At 38.0% G+C, this 23,793-nt stretch overlaps 1 protein-coding gene across 2 annotated transcripts in view; it reads left to right on the top strand.

Moving 5' to 3' along the window:
- The window catches only part of ccser1 (coiled-coil serine-rich protein 1), an 87,906-nt gene extending 65,378 nt beyond the window's left edge, over window positions 1-22,528 (top strand). The window contains exons 10-11 of one of the 2 annotated variants that reach the window (XM_053504775.1): window positions 2,311-2,346; window positions 19,893-20,014. In XM_053504775.1, the coding sequence (XP_053360750.1) occupies window positions 2,311-2,313 (3 nt within the window). In that variant the 3' untranslated portion in view covers window positions 2,314-2,346; window positions 19,893-20,014. Of the gene's footprint in view, window positions 1-2,310; window positions 2,347-19,892 lie in introns of both variants that reach the window. The other variant, XM_053504774.1, reaches the window with a different exon arrangement.
- The last annotated feature ends 1,265 nt before the right edge of the window (window positions 22,529-23,793 follow it).

The following is a 23,793-nucleotide window of genomic DNA, read 5'->3' as shown; positions in this document are numbered from 1 at the left end:
CCAAAGAACACCATACCTACTGTAAAGCATGGGGGTGGAAACATCATGCTTTGGGGCTGTTTTTCTGCAAAGGGACCAGGACGACTGATCCGTGTAAAGGACAGAATGAATGGGGCCATGTATCGTGAGATTTTGAGTGAAAACCTCCTTCCATCAGCAAGGGCATTGAAGATGAAACGTGGCTGGGTCTTTCAGCATGACAATGATCCAACACACCGCCGGGGCAAAGAAGGAGGGGTTTCCTAAGAAGGTCCTGGAGTGGCCTAGCCAGTCTTCAGATCTCAACTCTATAAAAAGTCTTCGGTGGGAGTTGAAAGTCTGTGTTGCTCATCCACAGCCCCAAAACATCACTGCTCTAGAGGAGATCTGCATGGAGGAATGGGCCAAAATACCAGCAACAGTGTGTGAAAACTTTGTGAAGACTTAAAGAAAACGTTTGACCTCTGTCACTGCCAACAAAGGGTATACTGTATAACAGAGTATGCAAATAAATTCTTTAAAAATAGTACAATGTGATTTTCTGGATTTCTTTTCTTATTTTGTTTATCATAGTTGAGGTATACCTTCGATGAAAATTACATCTTTTTAAGAGGGAGAACTTGCACAATTGGTGGCTGACTAAATTGTTTTTTGCCCCACTTTATCTAGGATAGCTCTGATTTAAATCAATCTGTATTTGTACTGTCTTAGGTAGCATTTTATAGCCTCAGAGGTAGAGCTTCAAACGCCTTAGATGTTTCTTTGGTGACGTTGGACATTGGTGACATTCATCTTTGTTTTTAATCTTGTGGCATATTCCAGTTCTAGTTATTGACTGCTAATTATCTGTTAATGAACCTAGAGCACATTATGTCTGATCATCTATACCGATTTATCCAGCATACAGTGTTGTGGGAGGCCTGAAGCCTATTACTGAAGACTTGGAGCATGAGGCGGGGTACAACCTGGATAGGGTGCCAATCCATTGCAGGGTGCAAAAACACCCTGCAAATACACACACACTTATTTACACACTATGAGCAATTTGGCAACTCCAATAAGCCCAATCTGCATGTCTTTAGACTGTGGGAGGAAACCGGAATAACCGGAGGAAACCCACCAAGCACAGGAAGAACATGTAAACTCCATGTACGTACACAGAGGTGGGAATTGACCCTGGAGGTGCACTCTCCCCGTGCTGCTTTCATAATGCACATATAATGCTAATTAATGATTATATTTATTATATGAGAAAGTCGTATTAATTATATAAGAAAATTATACACCGAATCTACAATACATAAACATATACAAATTCATATTTTTTATAAACGCTATACCTCCACCTTCTACAGTTTTGTCACTACATGAAAATCATCTTGCAGTTGTAATTGTAGTAATTTAAGTGTGCAGTTTAGTATTAATAGTATTGTTGGTTGAGTTTTGATAAGATAATATACATTAGCAAACAATTGATTGTGATTTTGTAGTAAGGAAACAGGAAGTAGGTGCAGCAAATTGCAAAAAGGAAAAAGCCGTTTTGGTGCACACAAAAGCTTTTTTATTACAAAGATCAAATCAGCTTCCTCCTCTGATTTGGAAGCAAAACAGAACACTGTAGTATGTCACACAGCTTTGGTAATTAAATAATACGGTGTTCACACAACATCCAAATGTTTTTTATTTACAGAACATATTGTGCATATTAAGTGACGCATACTTGTCATGTGTTACTGCTGGAGTGACTGTAATTCTAGCAACCAAGTGTAAATCAATTTTCTTAACTAACATTCTCCAAAAATTTACTGAATGCATTTACTTCAATTGTGGTAAGCATCTGTTTTGCTCAGCTGGCATTTTTGCTTTGCTGATCACATGACTGAAATAAACAATGCAGTTTTCAGATTTTCAGGACACATTGACACATTGCTGTGTAATGTTGTCACTCTGTCATGGTTTGCCTAAACCTGGGAAGAAGCACAATTAGTGGTTTTCAAATTAAAAAGGTTTTGTTACAGACAGCGTTTTGCTGTCAGTCTGTTCATGTGTGCTTTGTAGAAGGTGATTTTCCTTTCTTCTGAACAATTCTGTAATTTTGCTCTAAACACCTACTTTTCTTGATCATCCCTTGATACACTGTTTGCATTCTAAAAGATCATTAGATTTGCATAATGTCACACTATTCCAACTCATCTCACCATATATGCCTTTGTTCTTCCTTCATGTCATCTTATATTAATATTTTTTTTATTTCTCTTTTACATGCATCATGTTCATCTGTCTGTTTGTTGTGTTCTCTTGTTCCTCCCTGATCCCTCCTTGTGGGTGCAGTAAGCAACACGAGCCTGTGATGGAGGCAGAACGCAGGTAGGAGGTATCTCTGTATGAAACAGCCTTGTCTGACTCTAATCAAAGGCAGGTTGCTTTTCTCCTCCAGTCTTCACTCTGGCTTATTAAGGGGAAACAGCAGAGCTTTTGAAATTGCATCATCGAATAATATAATTGCTAAATTGCCGCGGTGCTCCTTGTGAAATTAACGTGATTGTTGGGTTGTAATCTTATCAGTAATCTTAATCGGGGGCATGTTGATTATGTGTTGTCTCTTAATCAATGCTTACCAAATCCACAGCTATTTTCCTATGAAATTATGTTGTCTTTTTGTTAATGTTTGTTCAAGTGTGGCACTGCCTCTGGGTTGCACTGTAGACATTTAGCACTAACACAAACATAAATTAAGACATGCACTGAACAGGACAGTAAACTACAACAGCGAGTGGAAATGAAGCCGGGTTATAGCGTGGAATACATTCAGGTTATTTAAATTCCCATTCTGCGAGTGATATGGAGGAATTTGAAAAAAGCCTAACAAACACAAACACGCAGCGAAGCAGCTCAGTGGAAAGTAGAAAATGTAGATGGGATGCAAATCACACCAGTCACCCCCACTGTTAGCTCTGTGGGTGCAGAGTAGGTGTTTTAATGTGAGTAAAAATTGAAGCCCTGCTGCTTTGCCTTTTTCCGTGCCATAGCTCTGTGTTAGATTTTGGGTGGTAGTGTGAAAGTCTGTCATTTGGTAACATTCTGTATCTGCAGTAGATTGAGTTAAATAATGGTGTATTGTGTTTAGTGTATTGTGGTGTCCTGTGTATCTCTTTTCTGTATAGATGTTTTATTAGTTGGAAGGGCAAGTAAGCTAATTCATAATTATGCACCAAAACCGCAGACTGACATCTGTTTCATTAATTCAGAAAGTGGTTAGAGAGCTGGTGGGAACTTTATGGAGCAGTGCCAACATTTGGACTTTGTTGATCCATTGCATGTACTGTACTAAAGTCTGTACTTTATGATCTCTGTTCTCCCACTTACAAATCTCAAGGGCACATATAATGGAGATATGGCATTGATGTTATAAGAAAGCCTGTGCAATCATAGGAAAAATCTAGTATTTCAAATTTATGTAGCTGTGTTAGCATGGACAATATTTTTTCAGACTGATTGAAATAATTCCGATTAGAGATTCCAACTCGTTTACATGGTAGCTGATCTGATACGATTATTGTTTACAAATGCTAGAAGCACCATGAAGTGTTTAATCTGCCACTAATATAACAGACTAAGGAGAACATAGTTTTTTTCTAGGTTAGGCTTCCCATTCTTTTCGACAAATCCCGCCTTCTGTGTTACGATTGGTTCCAGGAACTCGATCTTGTATGTGATTAGTTAGATGCTTGACTAAGTGCAGTTCAAACAAATCAGTGCCCCTTCTTCCTGATCAGGAATGGAAGCAAAATTTCCTACATGGAAACTCATGTCACCTAATGTTATCTTCATATTGGCCAAACATGCACATAAAAGAATACATTTATTCCAACAAATAAATAATCAGATAAAGTCTGTACATGACTTCTATTTTATAGTGAACATATTAGGAAAGGTTTACACAACCCTTCTCATTCTGACTGGAAATTCATAATTTGGTTTTAAGCAGATCGGGTCAGGCTGCTCCGAGTGAGGTGTTTACATCATGCAGATTCCCCCCCGCCAAATTTATTTCCATTATTAGTAGAAAATTACTTTCCATGTAAACACACCTAATGAAAATGAGCCAAATGGCCCAAACTTTCTAAATATTTGACGTGCTCTTATTTGAGTTTACTGATGTGCGAGTTGACAACTGAGAACAAAACCACTCGTACAAGTTCGATTTCAGATCTTTCATTATCCAGTTTTTCAGCTGAGGCTGGCTACAGGTGGAAAAGAAGAGTGTGTCTGGTTGATGGATTAAATCTTGGGAAGAGACAGAGAGATTGATGTATTATTAAGCAGCCTCCAGGCCACTGTCTATTACCAGAGTTGTTAGTTCAAGCTTGTAACAGTCTGCGTTCAGCCAGACAGGATGTGTACTTTTGTTGTGGGATGAGACATTGTGGTTTATTCCACAAAAGGGAAAAATTACCTATATAAATATTTCAGGAGATGCAAGGAGAAATAATTGGTTTCATATAGTTTGCTTTAGAACAGCTTGAACTGCAATCAGATCTGCTGCCCTCTGTGTGCAGTCTGTGAAAATCTCTTTCTTCTTCTCATCCCATAGGAGGCTCTTTTAGCTGCTCAGCTAGCCGAAAGTACAAGCTAAAAAGACTTCAACTAATGTCATTGTAGAAGTTGAAATGAAATCACTATTTTGTCCCGATTATATTAATTAAATGATTAATTTTACCATTTGACCTAAATGTGAAAACCCTATAATTTGTACAATCTTTACGTTAAAATAATTAGTAATTAAGTTTGTATGGAGTAAATGGTCCTGTAGTAATTATAGCTAATTTGCCGCATTTCATCTGATCTGTTGGAAATCATGTGTTGCAAGCATGAATTAATTATAGAAGTAAAAAAGGATTCTTTGAAATGATTAATAACCCATTTTTCTGCATTGCTTCAAATTTGTCTGCATGCTGCTTTTTTCAGTCGTTAAAGCAATACTGTGCTTTCATAGAATCCAGAGCTTTATGAGATCAATATCTGAGCTGAAGTATACAGATGGTCTTTCACCATTATATAATGTCTCTCTTTGGGTTCTATTGGGACTGGCATCTTACTTTAATCATCTGCTTCAGGCTTTCTTGTTTTTTTTTTATTAAATATTTTTATTTTTGTCTTACAATAAAATTACTTCGACTTTTTAAAATTATTATTATTATGATTATTATATTGTTTTTTGTTTGGTGTTCTCTCTAAGTCTGGCCAGGCCACGTCAGCATTTTTGTAAGCCCCTGAAGAGCCATAATGTGATGCTATTCATTTTTGAATATTAGTTAATCTATCAAGTAACACCAGTGGAAATTTTTCATGTTTCTGTGTTTATGAATGCACACAGAAGTAGAAGCGTTTCAGAATTTCCAGTGAGGGAGCAAACACAGCTTGCATCTTTGCATGCCCTTAATGCACATATATTCTAAACAAACATCCTAGGGTATTACTCGTTTCCCACCGATGTGCCTGTGAGAAATAAAGGGCTTTGAATTATTCCCTGGGATAAGCACGAGCAAAACAAATGTCTGCAGCCAGCCTTTCAAAGAATCTGGCTACTGCTGTAAATGTCAAAAGTAAGGAACTATACCTTCTCTGTTTGAACATACAGCTACAGTAAAACATCTGTTTTGTGGCAAAATACTTTAGACAAACTGAAAACCACCAGTATATGGCCTAAGATATTTGCACACCCCCATATGTACTAGTTAAATATTTCATTCCAAATCTCCTTTACTGTTATAACGGACTTCAGACTTCTGGAAAGGCTTCTACTAGATCTGTAACGTGACGGCGAGAATTTGCTCATTTATCCACCGGTGGATTAGTGAGGTCGGGTACAGATGTCAAGAGAAGAAGCACGCCTCTGTGTGGGACGCTCAAGGTTTTTTTTACTCTAATCTAGACATAGCAGGTCTTCATGGCACTTGCAGTGTGCACAGGGTATTGTCATAGGGGCAGTGGTTAATCTGTTGGACTATTTATCGGAAGATTTTGAGTTCAAATTCAAGCACTACCAAGCTGCCAATTCTAGGCGCTTAACCCTGAACTGCTTAGTTGTGTAAATAAGATAAATGGAAGCTGGTTTGAATAAATGTGTCTGCCAAATGCTTTAAATAAGAATGTCATGCTGGAACATGCAGTAAAAGTAAAAGGAAATAAATGCAGTCATGCTGGAACATGCAGTAAAAGGAAATCTTGCAGCATGTAAAGGCTTTTTAGACAATTATGTGCTTTCAGCACTTTGAAGCAATACATATGGTGGTGAAGAATGCACATACTTTTGGCCATATAGTGTGCATATATAAATACACTCTATAATATTATATATAATTATTATATATTATTATATTATATATATAACTATTATATATAATATACTATATAATTTTATATATAAATATACTATAAAGGGTCACATTTTAGCACACCCTACATAGCAACTGTTCCAGGTGAACGATTACATTCCCTTTAGGAGAATATTATATTATCTATGTTATGTTATACTGAATACACAGTTATTATTTCAGTATTCAGTAATTAAACAATGTTCCAAGTGGCAATCAAAATTCTTGCTATTTATTACTGAATATCATGACACAGTCTATCAGTGCATTCTAAAGAGAAAAAGAGGCTTTAAAAACTTTTTAGAGTAAACTCACCTGGCCTTGTGTCTGCTAAAAGCATGTTTTTTTTAGTCACACACATTTCTTATCTTTGAACTCAACTTTTCTCCATCAACTTTTGCTGTCTTTATGTTCCTACACTGGCTGATGCATTTGAGAATTTGGAGTCAGTTACTGAATCACATTAAAGGCCAACACCATGCACATTTCTGCATTCTTTGTAGATGTTGGTCTGAAGTATGTTTAAATGCAGACTGGCAACAATTTTAACTGGCTTTCCAGTCCTGTGAGATGCGAGCCCGTGCCTGATGAGCACGTTCAGAGGTCGGGTGACGACTACATTCCAGGCTTGAATGAGCCAAAAATCTTGAGTAGTAAGTACTACAGACTGTGTTAGTATTTAATTTTCTTTTGAAAAAAAAAAGCACAAGAAACAACATTCGTTACTTTTCAGTAAGCGTTTTATCTTTTTCAAGGTCGATGAGGATTCATACAATAATGTACCCTGGATAACATGGGCAGCAAACACATACATTAGTACCAATAAGGAAACTATGGCAGTCACTACACTTTCAGCCGTTGCGTTTATATATTTGTTAAGATCTAAAGTAAGAGCAGCTCAAGCATCATTCTGCAGCGAGGGAACTCTATTCACTTCGGGTAACAATAATACCCTGCTTTCATGTGTATTAAACCTAAATGAAACCTCCTCTTTCTTCTATGTCAGTGCTGACAGAGAATCAGTGTTCAGTGGTGCTGCAAACTATCTGAGATAAGAGTGAAGGCATCTACGGAGACTGGTTTTAAAGCCCAAAGCCATGGACAAGCTGAGATCTCAAATCCATATCTCACACACTTTATGCTAGTTTGACAGTCAAACTCAATAACATACCTGGATTCCATTTTTACTTAGATGTTTTACAGCAAGATGCGACCTGCTTACACCACAGCTTACCCGAGTGATTAAACAGGATCATAAATTAGTCCATGGAGCTTTGAATTGTCAAACTAATCCCTCTATTATTCCTTCATTATTTTTGTCTACAGTATTTAGAAGCCTTTTTTTTTCTTTAAGCATGTAATAATGTGAGGATTACGAAAAATCTGCAGCTTCAAATTTGCAATCCAAGCTGGCAGGCATTTATAGGACAAACTCGTCTCCCTCCCCCCCCCAATACTGCTGTTCAGTGTGCCGGAATGTTGTGAGCCTGGTCATTTACGAGACGGCTGTGACAAAGCTACTTTCAATCAATCTGCACCAATTTAGATTTGACTAGTCTGTGTTATAGTTGATTTGTTAAGTTTGGAGAGAAGACTAGAGAAAGGCACAGACAGCTTAGACTGTTGGAGAGTTGATAGCTTGCCATCCATAGAGGCTGTTCTTTCTTTTGATTGAGACAAATGTAGTTGTCTTTCCCTGTTTAGGTTGGCTGAAGTGAAGTCCATTTTATCCAGTGCACTGAAAGGGCCCCTGTGTCAGGGATTCCTTTTACTTAGAGCTATGACTATACCTAAAACCTTGCACAATCAATTTAGATTGGATACCTTTAAGGGTGGTGTATTATTTCCTGTTTTTTTTTTTATTGTCCATGACAACAAATGCAGAAAGTAATTGGATTCTTTAAAGTTTAACTTACCAATATCACTAAGGTATTTTTGAGCATCAAATGACTCAAGAACTCATCTGACTGACATAACAGGGAAAAGAAATCTGGAACAAAGCTGATCTGCAGTACTTATGTGATGATTTACTGACTGAAATGCATTTTTTCTTTTTTTTAATAGGACATCTTAATTGAATACCACCGCAATCAGCATATTCATCAAAAGAGATTTGAGCGTTGTTCATCTTTGAGAATAGGCTGGATTTAGAAATTAATTAGTGCTCCATTATCCTCTGGACTGCAGATTGCAGCATGAGTATGATAGGGGAGTGCTGCATGAACGTGTGTGTGAGAGAGAGAAACGGGCTTGAGGAGCGGGGGGTTGTGACCCCGCCCCCCCCAGACCTCTTTTAAAGTTCAGAGTTGCTTCATTCTAAAACATCATCTACCACTGATTTAATAGTTAAGCCAGTTATTTCCCCATTAAAATCAAGAAAAAATAAATTGCATTTATATATATATATATATATATATATATATATATATAAAGCAGCATGTGGGTGTGTAATGTCATATATATTATTCATCTAGCACATCACGTACAGTAGAGAACTTTTCCAGAGAAGCTTACATGATTATTATCCTAGTGGACTGTAAATGGTATGTTGTTGTTGTTTTTTTTACTCACCTTAGCAACCTCAATCATGCATTGTTAAATAAATAAATAAAAACAATTGTATAAAATAAATGGTTGGCAAAATGTTTTTAGGGTTACTTACAAGACATTCAAGTGGACTTAAAAAAACATGACCTTTCTAGATATATTTGAGTTATGAGGCCTCTGCAGCACACTGACTGTATCATTTAAGGCATATATCCTGTATCAGTTTCATTATTCAAACAGTCTCTTCAGAATGGTATAAATATTGGCCTGCGAATAACGAACGAAAACAACTAACAAGATCTGAATTACTGAAATGGGGTTAAAAACCCTCTAGCACATTATTAAAACCTGCAAGGAAATTAACTGATCAACTGTCAACTTTGGGAAAGGAACATGATCAGGAAGAAATGATCCTGATTTAAGATCACTTAAATGCATGAAAAAATAACTAGTAGAAGTCAGAGCTATGGTCGTAATAAAGGTATTTGAAAATAGATAAAAACTTATAGGATTGGGACTGTGAGCTGCGTGTACATAAGAAAACCACTTCATTGTAAGACTTATTGGAAACAAAATACTCATAAAGCATAAAGCTTGGACTTTGGAGCAAAAGGAAAAAGGTCATGTGGTAGGTCATATGGTAGTCCAGATTGACTCTATTCCAAAGTGATGGGTGCACCAGACGCTGGAGGCAGTGTTATGATTTGAGGTTGCTTTAGTTTGTCAGGTCTAGGCTCAGCAACATTATGTGGAAATGAAATAAAGTTCTCTGATGACTTGAATGTGCTGAATGACTGGGGTATCTCGTCAATATTTTTTTTTCCCTCCACTGATGGCATGGCAATATACCTAAACTCAAGTTGTGTAAGAGTGGTCTGGGGAAGCATTTTCACACATAAATAGCCACCACACTGGGCACTGTAATCTAAGCTAAAGGCAGACAAATTAAATATTTGTGTATGCATTTTTTATTTTTTTCGACCAGCCATTGTACACATTTAATGCTGAATAAGTTGTTGGGCGGGAACAGTTATCAAATGTTCCAGGACATCATATTTTCCAAGGGTTTTAAGCTTCCTGAACGAGTTCTAACCTGAAACACTTCTTGACCTTAACACTGTTACAGGATTTGATACAGCCCTCCTATACAAATAGAGAACCCTTGAGAGTTTGAGATTTGGATTATTTTTTTCTTTAAAAAGCCATATTAAAAAATAGAGTATGCTTGTAACTTGTCTATCAGGCATTAATATAATTTGCCTTTAGGCAATCAAATTTTTTTTTCTGCTGATAAAGTAAATGTGAGTGCTAAAATTTAATCAAGTGGGCTTCAAAAGTGAATTAGGGAATTTGATAAAATATTAATAGAATATCCAGTAGAATATTCAAAAGAAAACATATTGAATCAGACAACTCATTTGCTGTGCATGATGATACTGAACACTTATCTTAAGAAATCAGCATAACAGATTCTGAAACACATTTTAAAACCTTATTAATTTCTTTATGTTAAGATGACTCAGAATGCACATAATGATGTTACATAAATATGTTTAATTAATACATTTGATGCATGTTGTGTGTGTGTGTGTGTGTGTGTGTGTGTAAGAGAGAGAGAGAGAGTATGAGAATATGTTGATTTCAGCATGTCTCAGTGCACCTGTGAAGCCTGGCCCAGAGTCTAGGCATGAAGTTGCGTATCTATCACTGTTTAGTGGCACACGGGCAGTGGCAGCCAAGGGACTTGCTCCTGTTTACCGCTGCCCTCTTCACCCACTTGTGGACAGATTCAGGACATTTTGAGTTCATTAGTCAAGCTAAAGTAGGGCAGGTGCAGTCTGAGCATCCTCCTTCCTTTTTTGGTTCAGAACTTATTGAAGTAGCAGCAGAAGCGTATGTGTGGAAATGTAAGACTTTTTTTTGGATCTCCTGTGCATGCTTGCTTTCAGTTTGAGATGAATGCCATGTCAGTAAATAGGCTTCTGCTTCTCCTTTTGCTATGAACTTTTGAATTTTTCATCTCTTGGATGCCGAGGGGACCCCTGGCCCTCTGAATCTGATATAACAGTTTACCACAGCATAAATGAAAAGGCAACAAGATGAATATGAGAAATGGCATCCACATGAATATTAATTAAATGTTTCCGTCAAGTCTGCAAACTCTGAATAGCCATGAGGCATGTAGTAGGAATAATTTGCCACAACAAAACTGATAAGCACAAATTTTCTACCGAGTTTCAAGATGGGGCAGACCACCCACAAAGGGTTCATACCATGTGCATCAGAGACAAATTCATTTCAGGCATAGCAGGAGGCACACTGGTGCCAGTACACACACCCCCACATATATGTACATACACACTGGTCAAATGCATCAGTATAACTTTTTTACAATGCAGTTGTTGAGTAATATCAACATGAAATAAAGAAATCCACGGTCACTTTAATGTGAGACAATCACTATCTACTCTCTACTCCTCTAATTCACTGTCTATTATGTTATATTACTGCTCAGTGATATTCCCTAATTCTCTCTGGACATGTGTCACAGATTAATTTAAGCAAGTACACATGCATGGTTTTAAAAAAATAGATTGTTTGACTTTTGTAGGAATGCTGGGGTTTTTTGTCAGCTAGTCACTAAGTTTGGAGTTAAATATTTTTAGCCAGGAAACTTTGAGGGAAAAGGGTTGAGGCAGGAACAATAACAAACTTTTGAGGGGCTGTTTGTTGCATTATACCTAAATAAATTAATTAATACAAAAAAATAGGCCAATGCATATTAAAAATAACAAACATTTTTACTGTGTGACATCACACATTTAATTTGGTCTATCTTTAGCAGTTGTGGGCTACAGGTATTTGTACAGACATACTGTAACAATTATTAATACATTTATTTATTCATTCATTCATTTAAGCCATCATTCATTCATGTCATCATTTTTTCCAACTTCAGTCAAGGAGAGCAATTTTGCTGATGCTCCGGCATCTTTAGCCGTCATCTGTCCATTCTCTCATAAACAACCATATTGTTATTGTCATCAAATTGTATGGCCCTTATTAGTAAAAATATAGTTAAATATTCAGTTGAAAAGTACCATTTATTTTTATATCAGACACAACGCCAGTGTTAAAATGCCATTGCTTTGGTTGCATAGTTTGCATCAAATGGTAAATTTTTCTAGAAGTTATGACTTTATCTGGCAGGTAAAATGTCTCGTATCATTCCCCACCACTGGATTATCAGCAAGTCTCTTGCTACTTTCGTTTCTTGCCTCCACTTGTCTCCTGCTTCTCTATGGGCTGTCACTATCTATAGTAGTTGTAATTAATATAGACTTGTGTGGACAGCAATTGACGTGTGTATCAGAGGCAGCCCCTGGCTGGAAATTCCCTAAGGCGAGGCAAATGTCTGCCAGACCTTTTCTTCACTCACTCTATTGCACGGAGCCACATGCCACATAACAACTATGCACAAGGGCCTTGTGAAGGACACACTGTTCCCCTCATCTTTTATTTGTATTTCTCTGTACTTTTTTTTTTTCTTGGTCAACAAGTGGAAAATGAGAATAGCTCCAGGAGCGGGTTGTGTCAGAGTGTTGGATAATTCATGCTATTCTGACGAAGATTAGTTAAGCAGATGTACTGTACCTTTATAGAAATGCTCAGGTAAGAGCCATCATACTAAAAATAACACATTTGATGTATCCTTGGACAATTTAAAGGCTATGAAAGCCTGCCATGGATTGAGAAAAGCATTATCACTACAGGTATCATACTGGCCCAAATGCCCTGATAGCAAGTGCTAAAGAAAGGAAGCCTCTCAAGAGGATGCATTGGTGTGAAAAATAAGTTGGGATAAACTAGGCACGTGCTTAAGTCCTTAAAGAAAAGGAGAAAGAGAGCAAGAGAGATGTGAGATCTGGCTGAGCTTCTAATAGTTGAACCTTTTCACTGACTTGACCATCCACAGGTGCAAAGCTAAAGACTGATGCCTATATCAAAATAGTTTCAACAAAAAGCAAGAATAAAACATTCTTACATTCATCTTTCATTTCTCCTGGTCAGTGTCATGGTGGATCTCTAGCCTTTCCTGAGAACACGGGGGGGCATGTTATTTGAAAGGAGGACAGTAACTCAAGTTCAAGAGCGCTGAGGGGGCAATGATGCCCACTGCACCACTGCATCCCTACTAACTTAATAAATGAAAGGATTTAATAAATGCAAGGCACAGTTAATGTTTTGTTTCTGTGAAAGCTTTAATAATTCAAATACTAATTGCTTCATTAAAAATTCATTGCAGACATTTCTTCTGCAAACCTTGACTTTGCAAAAAAGTTTCTTTAGATTGCAGCAGCTAGTGCCAGACCCATTTTTTTTTTCAAAAATGCATTGTGTCCATCATAGTGTTGACTCAGTAAATGAGTGCTCCAGCTGTTGACTTTAGGCCCAGTTTGGCAGGGCATCTAAAGCCTCATAGTGGGTCACGGAGAACAATACATAGGCTAGTAAGTCTTGTATCCTTGTGTTGTTTTTATACCCGACATAAATGTCTGTAGCCGCGGCCGCCGCACTTCTTACAACCCAGCTCAGTAATGACAGCATCGAGACGGCGCCTGCTCTGCTCTCCACACACTAGCAACCAAGCAAATGGAAGTGAGCCAAGCAGAGCTGCACAAACATCACAGCCTTAGGGCACTCTCTGCATGCAAATTATACAATGTGCCAGGTTGCTGATGGGACATGCATCCTTGAATGTTATCCAGCAATTTGGCTTATTTTCTTTTCCTGCAGTTTTCAATGAAGAGAATATTTGCCTGTTGGCATAAGAAAAAAACTGCAATTGTTTGTTGAGGAAGCTGTGGCACCAAGCTGCGTTTCTTCCACTGCTTTGTAATTTTTTGCTTGTGAAATCCCATATGTGGCAACGGTATGTGGTTCTTATTTATACAAATTTTTTCTTTCTTTGTCACATGATTCTTAGAACACACTTCCCTCATCATAGTGAAGCTGACAGTCCATAAAACAAGCTTCCTAAGCCTGAGAAGACATCTGCCGCAGCGTGCGCTAGAAACTCAATTTATAGTGCTTTTATCTGCATCTCTCTTCTTTTCCTTTTTGATATACATATCCGTGATTGTCTATCCAGTGCCTGTCCTGTCAGAGAGAACAAGACAAGCACTGCAAAGCACCTTATCTTCCTGCGAAGCTGATGGCTATTTGAAAGAGGCAGTAGTAGGAAGAAGGGCTTTGATGTTCACTCTTCTACACTGCATTTTCAAATCAAAGCGCCATCAGGTCTCGGTGAACAACAAGCCTGGCTGAAATCCATTTTTGTCATTCTGTCTTAATACGGTGCCTTGGATAAGACCCCCCCCCCCCCCAACCCTCCCCCCCTAACCCTCCCCCCCTGAGTACATTTCCCCCCCATGTTGTACGGCTACAACATGGAACTGACGTAGAATTAATTGGGGGTACATGTCATGGGTCTATAGCTGCTTCATACCCTAGAAGGGATGCAGGGATTATGTTGTTTGTAAAGCTATATGCAATAAATAGCATGATCCTGACAGAAGAGGCCATCTACTGTATCAAAAAGCAGTGACCATGTGACTCAAAAAAGACCAGAGGCCCTGCCTCATTACAAAGCTGGGGTTTATTAAAGTGTGGGCTTAAGTGTACAGTATATTCACATGCAGTTCTCACACTTTACTTTTATGTTCCTCTCAGTCTTTACTCTCAAATATCTCTTTGATCTCCTCCTGTGCTGTAGCACACTGTCGTAATGTGTCAGCTCATTTTCAGATGCACCACTGACTTTAGCAGAAGGTTCATGAACATTCCACTTCTGTGAACAGAAAAAAAAAACCTCTCACACCTCTGATAAATGACCCGCTCAGATACCTGGTGGGAGACATTTAGGTGCTCCAGAACGAGTGAAAATTGCATTGGTGGAAACCTGCAGTGACCCTGGCGTTGAAATTCTCGGTATGACTAATAAAGGCAACTATTTATGCAGGGCCTCAATGAAAAGGTTAGGCTGATTTGAGCTATTGCTGCATGTCCTTTCAAAATAAAACAAGAATATTTATACTGCTTTCAGGTGCTGTAATTTTAAAATATCACAACGCAAAGGTCTAATTTCAAAGGGCGTAAAAATAACTGGCTGTTACCAAGGTGGGATCAGGAAACCTGACTGTTTATCTCAACACACACACAGACACACAAATGCAGAGTGAAATTTTGATTTTGGATTAAGATAGCACAAGGAATTTAAGGGACTTTATAGGGTTTGTTTTTGGAGCACGGATGGCAATAGCTTCAGACACCAATGCTGCTGAACTACCAGTGTTTTAATGGAACAGTAAAAGAATCCCTAAATCTGCATTTAGATTGGAAAAGACAGTAAATAGTGTTTAATGACTGTGTTGCTCAGGGATAAGTGAGATATACAATAGAAAAATGAAAGAGCAGATGTTCTATAAGCTGGCCTGTTGGTGAAGTGGATAAGGTTGCCTTGTCACAGCTACAGCATCCCTGTGCGAGATGCTATGTGATGGATTGGGGTCCCATCTAGGAGGAATTTACAGCTGTACTGTATTTCCACTTCATTGCTCACTAGGTGACCAGGATCCTGAACAAAAATTGTAAAATTGAAGGAACTAGATATCAAGATGTCCGAAAATCTGACCTGATGTTGACCTTCAGCATCAGAATGAAGGCATTAGTGACCTCAGTGACTTTCACTGTGGTATGATTTAACTTTTTAAAAATCTCCTGGGATGTTTATTCATAACTTCATAACAGTGTATAGAATAAAAAAATGTGTGTCACAGTACACACGGGTCATGGTTCGGCCCATACCTCAATTTTGATGGTATGGTTCAGTATGATTTTCGTGTGGTTATAGAATAAAGCCATATTTAACTTGTAAACATATAAACTTGTAAATAGTGACGAACTAACTATAAAAAAAACCCACACCAAATACACCTAAAAGCACAGACCTTTATTTTTTTTTATGCAAACAATGGTTCTTTTGATTATGGGATTTTTTAAAATATTGTTTTTATTCAACAATATTTGCTCTAAATGGCACTGTGGCTATTTGTGCACGTCTCATTGTGTTTCTTTTTTGACAGAGTAAAAGGGGAAAGTGTCTTTAGCAACATTAAATGCATGAGTCACTTCCCCGGTTACGGAGTGACGTCAAGTCAGACTCAGCATCAGCAAATAAAAAAGTAAAACCTTTTAATTGAGTTAAGCTGTTTAAGTATGAGCTTTAGAATAATTAACATACAGGCACATTCTGTTGTTACAATTTTTATAGTCAGTTTGGTTCTTTTCTCAAATTTGAACTAAAACTTTTAAAACAATTCCCATTCAAAACAGTCCCCCCATTCTTTTGAACAAATTGCAAATACTTTGGCACATTCAGGCAAATGATTATACACAACTGTCTGCTGTTTACTATGTTATTAGTTGCCTATGTCATCTTGATTCGAATGTATTACACTACTTTTTTTTTTAATAGTCTCGCCTCCCTCCATAACACCAAACAGTTTGGTTACTGTATATGTCATCACATGAAAAATGGTTGAACTAGTTGTCATAATCTGTCAAGAATTATTTTTTTGTTGTTGTTGTTCTGTAAATGTGTCCTAAATTGATGAATGGCTTTTCATGGATCTTGACTTCACCAGAGTTTAAAGCATTAGATTAACAAATGATGAACCAATAATTTAAAATTACTGGCTGTCATGGATGCAGCATGTGTGGACGTCGCAGCAGACGTCTGCAGAGGATGGATAAGAAATTCCAAAATATCCCTTCCTTGCTGAATTGTGATGTGGAAGAGAATCTGTGGTCTGACAGACAGGAAAATCAGGAGGTTTAGAAAGACCTTAAAACATATTTAAGGTATGTTTCCAATGTGCATACGTTGTATCTTATTTTATTATTTTTTTATTACAGTACAATTTGTAAAAAAAAAATACAAAGTGAATCGTGTCTGGTCTCTTGCTATTAATTTTTCACATACAGTAATGTGTAACTTTGCACTGCTGAAATGACATACAGACAATGTGCAGCTTTGTGCAGTTTCAATCACTGTCATCAAATCTTAGACATAGGCTTGATCAAAAGATGACTAACATTGTTTCGTAAATACTGACACAAGGACTTGTCGTTATAATGGCACTGACATGTACATCAACATAAATATTTGCTTTTGAGAGATAAACTATGATGTTTGAGCATGATACAGGCTTTACAGTTACTTTTGCAGGTAGTTCATTGATTTCTGCTGTTTATACTGTTTTGAGAAATGTTTTTACAGTTTTGGAAATGGTAATGTTTATTTGGGAGACGCTTTAAAGCTACTGAGAAAAACTGTATATCTAAAACACTCAGTATTCAGTTTAATGATAATTTTTTTTTTAACATTTATAACATTTTAAAAATTGCTTTGAAACATTAAATCACAGCAAATTCACATGACTGTATTCACCCAGACCCAAAGTATGCTAATGCAAATGATATAAAATTCAAATATGCATACAGATACACCCCTAAGATGTAAAGATCGCATTAATTTGCTGCCTTGATAATCGGATCGTCTGAATCTCCTACACAAGGATTGTAAGACAGACGTCTGTGGGTGGTGTGTGTAAAATAAAAGGAGCACTAGTTTAAAGCATAGAGAATCATAAGTGGGACCTGAAATCCCGACTTTCTTCTAATACAAACTCATTGTCCCTATGGCAAAGGCAGTCCATTCGTCCTTGTGTGCAGTGGCAGGTTAAAAAGCGGCCTTTGGCCTAAGCGTATGATTGTAAGGTCTTTGAGTGCACAGCATAACCTCTGGGAGTTTTCCCTATGTTCTCCTTCTCTCTGTCAGCTCCTCTATCATCTGAAGACGTGGCGTTAGATGGCCAGCTCTGTGGCAGCCGCAGGCAGACTGTGTCTCTTCTATCCCTGCTGCCCAAGCACGCGGCGCCTCTACATCTGACATTTGGGAGACAGTGATAAAAGATGGGTGGCTTCTGTGCTCCAAACGAAAGCTAATGGCTTTATTTCCTACTGGTCTCTGTGAAAACACAGATGAGAAAGCGTCGTCATTTAAAGCCCAAGCTTGTTCAGGAGTCTCGGAAAGTAGCACGCACCACGTTAAATGTGTTCAGGTTTAAACCAGGCAGCGGGAGCTCTTGTGATGTGTTTATTGAGTGAATATCATTTCTCTGTCTAAAAAAGATTCTTCCTTCCATAGCATCTCAGAAGCAGGGGAGGCTCAGTGAATAGTCTCTGGGTTATTATACAGAATGGTCAAGAGTTCAAGCTTCAGTGTCACCATGCTCCCACTGTTGGGCTTCCTGAGCAAGGTTATTCATCTGCGAGGATGCTCTATCGCGGCTGATCCCGGAATCTAATACGTAAAGGACAGAATTTCACTCTGATATATAGCATATGTGACAAATAAAGGCTTCCTTTTTGTTCCTACGTAGTAAAAAGCTCATATATCCAATGTCCAGTTATTGATCATGTATTAAAGCCAGTTTCCTGCAGATGTTTATAATTTGGAATCACTCAGTTCATTGTTGTCAATTTACTGTTGTCCTGTAAGTGCTGGTTTTTGTGTCAAGTGCTGCATTTTATAAGCATGTATATAGGTAGTTTATAGTGTGGTGAACAACTGCGATACTTGTCTCTGCCCAGTGGGTGCCATCAGCCTAAGGGGCTTTTAGCAGACGCGTACAATTATAACCAGACCAGTTTTTATTATAGGCTAATAAAGACACAAATGGATTAGGCTGTTAAATCACAGTGATTTACTCCACTCTCTTGTATTCAACATCATGACTCTGCAGGTGTAGTGAGGTGCGCGTGTTTGTGTGTGTGTGGGTGTGCATTCAGGCTCCTGGCCTGCTTCCCAAGCTCCAAACTGTTCTGTCACTATCTTAGATGCTTTTATGTCCGAGCTTTTGAAAGACTGAATGCTTGTGGAGGCATGTACTTGAGAAGGAGCTGAAAAGCAGTGAACTGAACCTCGGTCCGCATCCACAGCACTCTGTTGATCTCTGCTTTTTTCTTTGCTGATATTTGACAAAACGTACGGGTCTGTCCTGTGCACGCACTACGTGTCTTCTTTTCTTGTTGTGCATAAAAGCTTGTACGGTTTCCACCGCGCTGTGGAATCGCGCTTCCCTTTTGATTTTTACCCTTGTCTGCTTTCAGTTCCACTTCACAACTTTTCTGATTTTCACATTAGTCAAGCAACATCACATTTAATCAATTCTCACCCTCAACCCTGGGGAACAGTCAATTTTACACTCGTTGCAGTTTCTTTCAATGTGGTTTGGCTGTAAACTCAGCTGGGATTACACGCTGAGGTGTGAGTGGTATTTAGTCAAAACATTGAAGCCTTTAGCTAATGGCTTCGTTTATAGGTGCTATGCTCATTAGCATCATAAGTAATGGGCTGTGTGTAAGTGAGGCTGTGCTTTGTGGGGGAAAAAACAAACGAACAGGTGGCTTCATGGCTTCTCTGACTTTCTTTTTTTATTGTGCTACATCCCTGGCGTTTACACTAGCTCGCTCTTTCACAAAGAGGCTCCAGTTGGTGAGAAAACAATTAAAGAGGCTCCACGAGTTTGATCAAGATGAATCGTTGTTGAATTAAGTGGTCTAATTTGCTCCCGGTCAGAGTCTCTGTTTATTCTTTAAAAAAAAAAAAAAAAAAATCCCTCTGTTTCGATGTGCCATACACTGAATTCAGACAATGAGCAAAACTGCTTTCAATTAACACCTTTAACACCTTTTTCACACCTTTTAGTAATAAAGCAATAATGTGTTGTCAGCTGCTTTGCCCTTAAATTAACATCTGCTAGCAAATTGGATCTTCACTCACGTTATACCTTTGCCTTTTTCGATGAACAGGAAATTGATTTTTCATAATCTATATTCCTGATCTCTTTTTTTTTTCAACAGGCTGTATATTCAAGTCGAGCCACAGGCAATATTAGCAGCAGCAGTCTTCCGAGGGAGCGACGGTCAGCCCGATTGTCCAGTTGGGGAGAAGAGCGCTATAGTGGAGGATTAGGTACTCGAGATCCTGCTGCAATTCAGAGGAGATCTGAACAAACACACTCGTCGTCATCTGAGGTAACTACTCCAAGAAAACTGGAACATCTAGGTCCCTCTCAGATTCCTCGTGCCGTGGTGAGCGGCAGCTCATGCAGCCTTTCATCAGACAGCGAGAGACTCACCATGCCAAGGCCACACTCGTCATTCAGCGGGCGTCTGGGCCAGCCACCACGCGGACCGCTCTCCCTGCACATGTACAGCCGCAAGAACGTCTTCCTCCAGCACTCACTCTACACGACCGAATTGCAGGCGCTCGGCCAGCAGGATGCTTAAAAACACACACACACACACATACAAAAACACGCATTTTAAATTCGACTTCTGCACTTATCATCAATCCGTCTGCCTCTGCAGCTGTTTGACCTCTGTGCGGTTTGGACAGATCCGCAATCTAGCTTCTGCGGCTAGCATAAAAACGCCATCAATTTTCTGCTGACCCTGATTGACCTGCACAGGTAGAGTTCATTACACAGCTGTGTGACAAGGCCAGTATGTCAGAGTAGTAGGTCTGATGCCAATTTCTCTGACCCTGTTGAAAGACTGGGAGATCAATCTACATTTCTTTTTTTTTTTTTTTTTTTTTATCTTTTTCTTCTTCAAATCTGTAACTATATTTTATTTATTTATTTATTTTTATCTGAGTAGTAGTAGTAGTAGTAGTGGTAGTAGTAGCAGTGATGTGTTTCTTTGTGTATCTCTAATTAAGCTTAGCATATCCACTTACCTCTGTTGATTGGCAAAGAAAAGAAAAATACTGGCGAGCGTTTATGAGAACATACCAGGCTTCGGTAGAACTGATGTGACAAACACTTATGTGTCTTATATCAAATCCAGCTGTGCTTAATGTCGAATTAGTCAGAGATCTGTGTGTATGGGATGTAAACATTCATAATTTACCCACCAGCATCTTTTTTGCACCAATGAATGTGGTCCATGCACATGTTGCCAACTCGTATCCTCTGAGGGATTTTAAGCGCTTGCTGCTAGCTGGGAATAATTTTAACACTCATTAACCTTTACTAATTGCATGCTACTTTGTAATTTTTTTTTTTACATAATGTGAACAGAACTTGAGCTTTTTGTACAACGGCTTAGAAATAGCTCTTGCAGTATTTTAATAAGAAGCAGTAAGAGCTTCTAGTGATCACCACTGCCTCGTCTATAAATAGACACCAGGTGAGTTGATTTTTTTTTTTACACTCGACTCATGTGACTCGCAGACACAACTGTTCTTGTCCTACATAATGTATGATAACTGTCGACTCTCAGTCCATCAGTCTTCATGTTTTTAATAGATAAAGCACACTAAACTTCACAAATGGTGCATATGAGCTACATTTATGAAACTTGATTTTAAAAAAATACATTAAGAAACTGATTCATGTTCTGTGACACTTGGATAAATGGGAAAAAACTGTACACGCTGTACCTGGAGTTTGGTTTTATATACATATATACATTTTTTTCCCTGTCCGATGTTGGGACAGCTTTGCACTTCGGACCAATGAACATCGAAGGGCATTCAGAGGGGAAGGAAACCCTGAAGAAACTTACTTCTATCTATCCAGCAGGTCTGCTCCCGGAGGTCTGCTGTTCCACTTACAGCAATCTGCTGGGAGCGGCAGCGTTCTCTCTCTCTCTCTCTCTCTCTCTCTCTCTCTCTCTCTCTCTCTCAGCCCTACTTGTACAGCTTTGAGAGAGAGAAAGATTTAGCATGCTCTCACCATCACCTTGCTGTGATCTCAATATCATCCCTCTGTGAAACTGGAACATGCTTCCTACGTGATTCAAGAATGACCTTGCAAGAATGGGGACTGCACTTCCCTTGAACATTTGCTTTGACTGATACTGTTATGACAGAACTTAAACTCAAAACGCATGTTTAAAGAGATAAGCAGCTTTCATGTAAGTGTTACTCAAGCATTTTCCCTCCAGCTGTTAATTGGCATAAAAACCTTTCAAGGTAAATGCCGTGATGTCACAAGCAGGAGTAATTAATTACCGAGTGCGAAGTGAGAAATGAGCAGAATAAATGGCACTTGATAAATGTTGATCATTCAAAAGACTGTATGTATGAAACACATTCTCTGAACCGACACTTTAAGTCAAGTAGATTAGGTATTTATTTTATGCCTTATTTATTTATGTGCATCGTTGTGATCTGTCACTCGAAGGTCTTTTTTTGTACATGGGTACGTTGAATAACTAGCAACCTCATAAAGGATGCTCTCAATTTATTAGGATTTATTATCACGCTGGGAAAAAATGATCTGTAAATGATGTATTTTCCAAGATGTACAGAGTTCATTTAATAACAGCATTTTGAAAAAGTGATTTTAAAACCATGATCAAGCTGAGAATTTAATAGAATATGTTCCTGTACTTTTTTCTCTCAACAGTGATTTTCACAATAATGTTATGATTTGTACATGTATTATATATATAATCTCATTAAGGATAAATAAAAACATCTCTAAACATCTTTTTTTTACGGGCACATGTTTTTGTATATCCTTGAGTGTTAATATGGCCAACATTTGTTTGGTTTGTAAAACTTTGCCTTTTTTGTTCTTTTTGTACACGTATGGTAACCTAAGAACGTCATTGCTCAATTATTCATATTTAGCAAGGATCATCACACACTGAACTCAAATAGTGCTGTCTGATATTACAAAATGTACACATGCAATTCCTTAGGGACAAAAGCAAAAAACAGCAATTGTAAAGTTATTAAATGAATTTGCTACATTAAGGTTTTTTATTTTTAAATTACTGCTACAACATAAAAAATAATAGATAAAAAACACGAAAGCAATAAAAGCAACATATGTAAATATCTTGACTATAGTGAACTTTTACAATTACCGATTATAAAATTACAATAACTTCAATATTGGAGATCATTTTTCTTTCTTTTAAAATAAATAGAACACCTTTGTGATAAATAAGAGTGGAGACTGCAAACCAGAACTTCTCGTCCAAAATCAGTGTCTGACCTCACAAATGGACTTCTAGAAGAATGGTCAAAAATTCCCATAAACACACTCCTAAACCTTGTGAAAAGCCTTCCCAGAAGAGCTGAAGCTGTTACAGCTGCAAAGGGTCCAACATCATATTAAACCCTATGGATTAAGAATTGGATGTTACTCAAATTCATCTGCATTTAAAAGGAGGGAAAGGGAAAAAAGGAAGGTAACAAATACATTTTCACAACACTATATATATATATATATATATATATATTGCAGTGAATCAGAGTGAAGTTGTTTAACTGCTCATTTCCTTTCAAACATTTTTTATGTTTATGCAAATGTATAATAATTCCTGCCTGCAATTTGCATTAAGCTAATTGGTAATCCTTTAATGCTGTTAGTCTTCAAGTGTTAGCAGATTCAGGGCAAAAGTTTAGCATTTTCAGTAACTGCTTTATCCTGGTTAGGATCATGAACCGCTGAATCTAGAGCCTATACCAGGATCACCAGGCATGAAATAAGAATCCAACCAGCACCAGAAGCCAAGCCCCTCACTGGTGTGTTTTTAAGAGGGAACTTGAAAACGTACATGGACACAAGCGGAGCTTATGAATCTCTCTAGTAACCAGAGCTCTGGTTTGAACCAGGAATCCTGGAGCTGTGGGGCAACAGTGCTTCCTGCTGTGCCATCATGCTGCCCAGGTAATTTACTGTATACATTTTAGCTATAAGATTCAGTAATCTTATAGCTAATTTAGATAATTTGCACAAGG

The sequence above is a fragment of the Clarias gariepinus genome, chromosome 9 (genome assembly GCF_024256425.1).
Source record: "Clarias gariepinus isolate MV-2021 ecotype Netherlands chromosome 9, CGAR_prim_01v2, whole genome shotgun sequence".
NCBI classification, from domain to species: domain Eukaryota; kingdom Metazoa; phylum Chordata; class Actinopteri; order Siluriformes; family Clariidae; genus Clarias; species Clarias gariepinus.
The sequence above is the reverse complement of the archived record's forward strand: the minus strand, read 5'-3'. Positions and strand labels throughout refer to the sequence as shown.